Source organism: Hylobates moloch, unplaced genomic scaffold, assembly GCF_009828535.3.
Source record: "Hylobates moloch isolate HMO894 unplaced genomic scaffold, HMol_V3 SCAFFOLD_1, whole genome shotgun sequence".
Classification (NCBI taxonomy): Eukaryota; Metazoa; Chordata; class Mammalia; order Primates; family Hylobatidae; genus Hylobates; species Hylobates moloch.
Genome location: NW_026652276.1, coordinates 58,748,965 through 58,757,456, shown reverse-complemented (window position 1 = coordinate 58,757,456; position 8,492 = coordinate 58,748,965). Strand labels below are relative to the sequence as shown.

Here is an 8,492-nt window from a genome sequence, read left to right as displayed (position 1 = left end):
GATAACAAATTATAAGCTAGGCTAGTATTTACATATTTTATGCATTCATGACATTCCTAATTTTTTCAGTATCTCTAGGCTACATGATTTGTCTGCAAGTTTTTTTGTATTGTTGCAAATCTCCAAAAAATAAATCCAATATATTTATTGAAAAATGTCTGCATATAAGTGGACCCATACAGTTCAGACTTGTGTTGTTCAAAGGTCAACTGTTTGTCAGGAGCTTTAATTAAGATTCATACTCACAGGTGGTTGCTTAGCAGTTGATGGACTCCAATCAGGATTCCACACTTAGAACTCACTTCTACAGCTTGGACTATTTCCATCTCTGATCAGCAGTAGAAACTTTGCTAATTAGCTAAGTGATGGTAGAAAAGATTTTTACTGGTAAAATTAATGTTAACACAGATAAGTGGACTGGCTAGAAATATTTACAAGTACTTTTGCCCTTGCATGAAGAGGATTTAGGAATCTATGATCCCAGAAGACAGCACACTTCAGAGTGGTGCTGTGATCCACCTGGATATCAAGGTGCATGATTGGCTGACAGTCTCCTGCTGTGTCAGGTCTGCCCCTCACTGTAAAGACTCCCACGCTACCAGATCACTCTGTTTCCTTTCATGTGTGTTATTCTTCAGTAAACCTTTTGCACTCCTAATCCTATCTTGATACCTGCTTCCACAGAAAATGCAAATCAGCACAAGTGCTCTGGGCTTAGGACACAATTGGAACTATGTTTATCCCTTAAGAGAGGATTCTGTTGTCTGATTCTGATTCATTTAGCTGTATCCTGCCTGCCTAGAAGACTGAAACATCTGCTTTGAATAAGCCTATTCATGCAAGGTCTGGTTCAGGTGTCTAAAGGATGGAGGTCTTTATATCAAACGCCCACAAAAGAGCAGAGTAATAGATTTTATGACTGTTGTTTGATTGTGTGCTAATAAATTGTTTGTTTCTGTGGAAGGATCTACTCTGAAGCTTGCTCTCATTATAATTTCCCACCTCTTATAAGCTGGAGAAAGGGCACATGGGTTGAGGCAAAACCTATAGCTCCCATCTAAAAAAATCTCATAATTGAGAATGATGAAGCCAACTTAAATCAGTTCACAGCATGAAGTCTGGTTTTTTACTCAAGTTGCTTAATTCCAAAGGTCATTTCCTTAAACTCCTATGCCATAATATGCTTCCCAAACTTGTCTATAAAGGATTAAGTGTCCAGTGACATGTTAATAAGCTATTCCTAACAAAGGGTTTTGGAAAACTTGCTTACTATACTTCCCTCTTGGAGATTTCTAATATAAATTACTATATTGTAGGCTTTGGGAAGTCATACAGTGTTTTAAAAAATAACCTATGCACTCGTCGATTTTAGAAAGGAAATGGACCACTTGATCCAATATCTCAAACTTATTCAACCATTGAAGCATTTCTTTTTTTTTTTAAATGAGAAATAAGCTTTCTGTGGAATTCTACCTAGGGATAAAAGATAAACACGTATTTTTATCTCCAAAATTCTATGATTCTTTAAAAAATTGGCAAATTTTAGAAGGCAGGCTTCAAAAAAATATTTATGAATAAGGCCTTCCTCATTTTCATAATCAAGCTATCCTTTTCCTAGACATACGCTGCATGACTACAAAATTCACTGATGCACCCTTTTCTAAGATTATCAGCCTCTGTGGACTGCACTGAGTCTGTGTAGATTTTCAAAGTTCCCCATGCTCTGGTCCTATAGTGCTTAGCCATAATTATCAAGCATTACTCATCATCTAAACCTTCTATTCAAAAAACCGCTCTCTTTATTGTTTCCTTTATTTCCGTCTTTGTACTTTGGCTTCTTTTTTTTTTCTTGACCTGATGTATCTTCTCCTAGAACTTCAAAGTTTGGTGCATGGCCTCTTCTTTACAAACTTTGTCTAGCGGTTCTAGTCTACGTTGATGTATTCTTTTACAAATTCAGTTACACCCACACTAGAATTAACTGTGGAGCTTCTGCTCCAAATGCACAAACCTTGAGTCATCCCTGAACAATACTGATTTAGTGGGTCTGGTATGGAGTCCAGGTACCCATAGGTTCACAAATCTCTGCTGGCAATTCTGGTATACAGAAAGGAGTGAAAAGCCTCTAACATATAATGTGCCTCCTGCACCAATCAATTAAACGTGTTTCATCGCTTCCAGTGGGCCAAGTGCTCTGCTTGGGGGACTGGATTGCACAGAACATAGTATTACTCCTACTCATAGGTAGCACAGAGGGTAGCTCTTGGGAGGAATTCCATCAGCTAATGGTGTTAAGTGCTAGAAAGGAGAAATGAGTGCACTGCTTCAGGAGCACCGAGTAATGGATGGTAAACAGAGGAACTATGGAAAAAAATACCTCACAAGGAACAAAGTTCAGGTGGCTCTTGAAGAATTGAATTTTGTCTGCTAAATAAACAGCCTATCATGGCTGTGGCTCTAGCATGGAGTATAGCAGAAACAACAGAAATGCCAATAGCGGTTGGAGTACAAAGGATTTAAAATACCATACTAAAGATGTCACTGTTTTCCTCTGGATAACAGAAAATAATTTAAGAAAGAAGCATCCAACTTTGTTGTTATCTAGTGTTGATTCATATAATAGAAATCCATATCAGCCTGCCCCCCCCATACATTTTTATTAATAGTGTGTCAGGAGAATCCATTTTTAGTAAGGAACACTAAATCAGTAGCTTTCTAAATATGTAAGAATATTATATTCTCAACTAATTTTTCTTTTTTTTTTGCAGGAGTGTTTAATAAGCATATTTTATTTAAATAAATCCTCCAGTAGGAAATGGAGAATTCGCCTTTACTTAGAAGGCTATGTAAATAGCTATCTGTCAAATTTATATATGCAGCTCACCAATATTCCCTTACTGGAAACATCAGTATTTCCACATCACATCACAGTTCCCAAAAGGACTTTAAAGTCTCAAAATTCCGTGTCTCCTTTGGCTTGCTTCTCTCTTGATTCCACCCAGGCTTTATTGATGGTTCATTTCATATCATCGTCTCCATCTTCATAAATTTTCTTTAGAACATTCATCAATCCCTCACTAGGATCTGTTTCGGTGTCATAGGAGGGCTTCTCTTTTTCTTTGCACTCTTTTTCAACCTGGGTCAGGTAATCCCACCTTGTGTTTTCCACTCTCTTTCTACACAATATAAGAACTGTCTCAGTCTTGACTTTTTTTGAACTGCCTTCCACAGAGATGGGTTTCAAGAGATTGTTCACAATCGTGGAGTAAATCTTCCCATTTAGCTTCTTTACCAAAAGATCAAATGACGTCTCTGTGAGATGCACCTGCACATTCTCAGGGGGAACTTGATGAACTCCAGTTAAGGTAATGTAGATTTTCACAAACTTATCTGACTGATCCCATCCATAATTACTGATTTTCACCGTATAGCCCGTTGTAATGGGAGCAACCACAGCAGCTGGTTTTTCATTATCAAGAAGTTCTGCTTTCTTCTGTGATTTCTGTTGCATCTTGTTCTTGATTTCTGTCTCTATCTTGGATTCTTCAGCTATAAGGGCATCACGTACTCTTTTCCTAGTAGCGTCTTCCAGCAACACCTTTACCTCTTCTAGATCTTTCTGTAGCTCTTTGGAAGCTACGGGGGCTGGGTCAGGCCCAAGGCCCGAGCTGCAGCCGCGCAGAGGAAGGAACAGGAAGCGTCGCGCGGAGCCCTCAAACCGAGCGCAGACGCCTACCCGCACGAGTGGCGGCGCCGCAGCCTGCGCGCGCACCGACCCTGCGCGAGATCGCGGCCCTAATTTTTCTTTAATTAGTAATTTATAATGCCCACATTTCAAAATATAATTTAAATGATTCTTGAAGGTCAATATATATTAATTACATTTAGCTTCAACTATAATTACTAATAAAGCCAAGTCCACTAGAATGATGATTACCAGAAACCAGTTTTATCTAGGCAGCAGTAAACAGGCAAAAAATAGTCTATTATTCTGTCAACTCTTGTATGCTGGGTAAATTAGAGACTATTTGTTAAACATCTTAACTAGACCATCTCCCATAATTAGGCCTTATATGGCCTGTGGAACATACATGGAATTAACGAAATTTAAAATGTGAAGTAATCAATTATGCTGATTACTGTCAAGAGAACTATCAATTCAGTCATATAAAGAATATATTAGAGTGGAAAGAAAGTGGAGTCCTGACAACTAATTGGGAAGATATTAAAATAGTAGAGCTTAATAAAAATCCGAAATATGATACAGATGTTAGGAAGGCTGGTTAAAGGAAGGAACAGATTTAAAAATTCCTCTGGAGGCCAAACTGATAGTCTGATTGTTTTGTAAGGAAGTATATTGGGGAATTCAGAATATGGTGGAGTAGAAGTTATCTAGCTTGTTCTTAGCACAAGTATCTGACCTCATACACATTCCTTTCTCTGCCAGGAAGCTACCAAAGGGCACTGGATTGATGGTGTCACCTACTGAACAAAATCCAAACCACCAGAACACAATCACCTCCTCTCTGGAGCTCTGAAAGTCAGTACACAGGTGTTTTTGTCTCCTATTTGTTGAAATTCAATTAATTCAGTTGTGTAAATCAACTTTCTCATTTATATGGACTATCCATATATCTTTCCCTGCTTTTCTATTCATCCCAGTTCTTTCTTAGCTGCGTCGGAAACATTTAGCTAATTTTACCATGGGGAATGCTAGCTACCTCATTTAAAAAAAAAAAAAGAAATTACAACCAAGAAAACCAAGAGTAGAACTTGGTATACACACCTATCCCAAGATGAGGGAGCATTTGATCAAAATTAGTTGTTTATTTCATCAGCCCCCTCTTGTGCTTAAAAGTACTCAGATACCTTCAGAGTCTAACAACCATCTTGTTTTCCTTAAAGCAAATTTCATATACCAGTATTCAAGACCAATATATCATTAGTTGATTCTGTTTTATCATCTATATATTTAATTAAAAGTACTAGAGCAGCATTATCTTATTTATTATTGTAAGTATACAGCGTGCCAGCAACATCATCAAATTGTCTTTTGTGGACATATTTTCATCACATTGTTTTTATGTGAAAAGTTTGCTTGAATTTTTAAATTTTTATAAGCTAATCTTTCACTTATAATGTGCAAGTAGAGAAATCACAGAATAATTGTTCATTAAATAAAAAAAGTTTTTTCTGGATACTGGTTAGGAAATTTAAAGGACCATGACTTCATACAAATACATATGTGTGCCAAAGAATATGAAAAATATGGTTGAAATGATACTTATTATACTTCTGCTCCTGCGTGCAGGAATTTCTTAAGACAGTACTCAGGAAGAAATCTGTGGCAGAGTGAAAGAAAATTAAGAAGAGATTGTACTTCCTGAAGGCCTATTATAATGTAATTATGTAATCTTTCTCTAAAGGTGACACTTTGCCCCGCCTAACTTTTTAGAACTGTATTTCCTTATATTCAGTCTTTCCAGCCATGGTTGAGGTGCATGTGTCCCTCACAGAAATCCAGTACAATGACAAGAACATTTGACATTTACAGCATCTTGTGACCTTCCAAGGCACAGAAGTAATTTAATAGTAATTGAAAAATTTGCCGTCAAACTACCCAAGTGATCTTAAATAGTTTGGCAGTTAACAGTCCTGAGCTATTTCAGACTTTCTCAGTGTCTACTACTGTACGGCATTGTTCACTAAGATAGCAAAAGCCTCCACTAACAAAGATATATTCAGATTTTTACAAATGCAGAGTGAACAACAAAAAAAGCAAGGTTATGTCTGAATGCTTAAAGTATTTCTCATTTATAGGCAGAAGTTTTTTGCTGGCTGTAAAACAAATCAAAACCAGCCCTGGAATCACCTAATCACAAAGAAAAATGGTTGTTGTTGTTGTTGTTTTTTTAACTGCAGTCATTGCCACCTTTGGGGTTGGGAGTAGCAGAGAGAGGATTGCTATTTTGATTAGAAAAACAAAGTATCTCTGGTAATATAAGAAACAAATAGGCACACTGGTTCACACGGTAGCGCATATATCCATATGCTTAGTTTTTAAAAAGGCAGGTTAAAACAAAACACTGCCAAATTCCTCTGAATAATATTATACAGGAGTGTCTTTAATGAATGGCTTGATTTGTTCAGTTTCTCAGATGTTAGTTTCCCTTTCAAGGGAAGGCAAGTAGAAGAGACTAGAGACAGGCGTCCTCAGTTTGAGCAGAGAAAGAGAAGATGGAATAAAAGAACAGATAGACGCCAAAGGAGAGAGGTGGTCAATAATTCCCAATGGGGGAATGCTGAAAGAATGGCTTTAGAGGTATATAAAACCTAGGGTTAAACTGTCCTTTTCTGTGCTGTGACTGCTCTCCAAACTGCAGCAGATTTGTCACTACTCTGTTGGTACCTTAGGGAATTATAGAGAAGGGGTCTTTGTCCACCCATGGGGTGAAAGGGGGTAGGAGGAGAATTTCTAACTTCAGAGAAGGAACAAGAAGTCAAGTGCTTAATGAGTTGAAGCCAGGAGCAGTGATTCTGAGCAAGATGTAAAATATTCCCTGAGAAAATTCCTCTGAGAATCTTCTGAAACACCAGGAACAACCCTGGACTTCCTTGGTCATTTACATGGGTGGTATAAGGGTGAGAAAGTGCATCTAGGAGGTAATGGCCTTGAAATTAGAGTTTCCGTTCTTCACTGGGGAGAAACAAGCAAATGACCTCACCTCCGTATCATGGTGCAAGAAAAGTAACAAAGTCAATAATCAAAGAATCAAATCCTCAAAACACATATACACATAAGACAAATGTTATTCACAAATTCCTATCTATAAGGCCAGTCTTGTATATGGTTATTTAGGAAAAAGCTATTTCAAAGTTGCTTTCCACAAACTCTCTCCTTGAAAGGCAAGTAGCTAAGAACCGATAGGTGAGTAATTGTTTTGGTAAGTTTGGTAAGTTGGTAGAAAGTAATGAGCCAGAAAATGGTGTTATTTGGGCCAAAGGGGAAAAGAAGAGGATAAGAAATAGACTGAAATGGAGAAGTCAAATAAATTGTGCTGTGTGCTCACACTGTGCCAGAGACCAGCCTTAATGAGAGAAGACTGTCTGCTTGGAAGCCTAGAAGAGATACTGGACTTTGTTTTAATTTTACTTTTTGTAAACAGACAGATAAAATTTTATTTATGTATCCTGTACAACATATCATTTTGAAATATATATACATGATGGAATGACTAACTCATTTCACACACTTAACATTTTTGTGATGAGAACACTTTACACTCAGCATTTTTCAAGAATATATTATTGTTAGTAGTCAACATGTTATAAAATAGATTTCTTGAACTTATTCCTCCTATCTAACTGAAATTTTATATTCTTTGACCAACATCTCCCCAAGGCCACTCACCCACCCTCCCCAACTTCTGGTAACCACCATTTTACTCTCTATTTCTATGAGATTAACTTTTTTAGATTCTACATATGAGTGAGCTCATGCAGTATTTGTCCTTCTGTGCCTGGCTTTTTTCACTTAATGTAATGTCTTTCAGGTTCAACCACACTGTTGTAAATGACAGGATTTCTTTTTTTTTTAATGACTGAAGAGTATTTCATTGTGCATATATATATTTTCCTTATTCATTCATTCATTCATTCATTGTTATACAGTTAGGTTGAGTCCATGATCTAGCTGTTGTAAATAGTGCTGCAATAAACACGAGTGTGCAGATATCACTAACATACTGATTCCGTTTCCTCTGAATATATGCCCAAGTAATGGGATTGCCAGTAGTACTATTTGTAATTTTTTGAGGAGCGTCCACAGTGTTTTTTAGGATAGCTGTACTAACTTACATTTCCTCCACCATTATGCAAGGGTTCCCTTCTCGCCACATCCTCACCAACACTTGTTATCTTTTCCCTTTTTGTTAATAGCCATTCCAACAGGAGTGAGGTGGTACCTCATTGTGATTTTGATTTGCATTTCTCCAACGATTAGCAATGTTGAACATGTTTTCCATACACCTGTTGCCCATTTGTATGCTATCTTTTGAGAAATAGCTATTCAAGCCCTTTGTCCATTTTTGATTTGGGTTATTTTTCTTGCAATTGAGTTGTCTGAGTTCCTTATATATTTTGAATATTTACCTCTTAACAGATGTATAGTTTAAAAATATTTTTTCTCCCATTCTGTAGGTTGTCCCTTCACTCTGTTGGTTGTCTCTTCACTCTGTTTATTTTTACCTCTGCTGTGCAGAGCCTTTTTAATTTCATACAATTCCATTTGCCTATTTTTGCTTTTGTTACCTGTGCTTTTTGGGTCATGTCTAAATAATTATTGCCTAGACCAATGTCATAGAGCTTTTCCCCTTTCTATTTTTCTAGTAATTTTGTAGTTTCAGTTCTTCCATTGAAGTCTTTAATCCATTTTGGGTTTTGTATATGGTGAGAGAGAGGGGTCTGTCTGCATTCTTCTTCATGCAGATATG

The 8,492-nt window shown here is 37.1% G+C and overlaps 1 protein-coding gene across 1 annotated transcript; it reads right to left on the bottom strand.

Moving 5' to 3' along the window:
* Positions 1-2,834: 2,834 nt before the first annotated feature.
* Positions 2,835-3,599, bottom strand: LOC116809507 (calcyclin-binding protein-like). The gene has a single exon (XM_032753367.2). It carries the CDS (start codon positions 3,509-3,511, stop codon positions 3,017-3,019), a length of 495 nt encoding a protein of 164 aa, XP_032609258.1. The 5' UTR covers positions 3,512-3,599; the 3' UTR covers positions 2,835-3,016.
* Between the last annotated feature and the right edge of the window lie 4,893 nt (positions 3,600-8,492).

Coding starts and splice junctions, on each gene's coding strand:
- LOC116809507 (XM_032753367.2), bottom strand. CDS start 3,511: ATGCAACAGAAATCACAGAAGAAAGCAGAACTTCTTGATAATGAAAAA.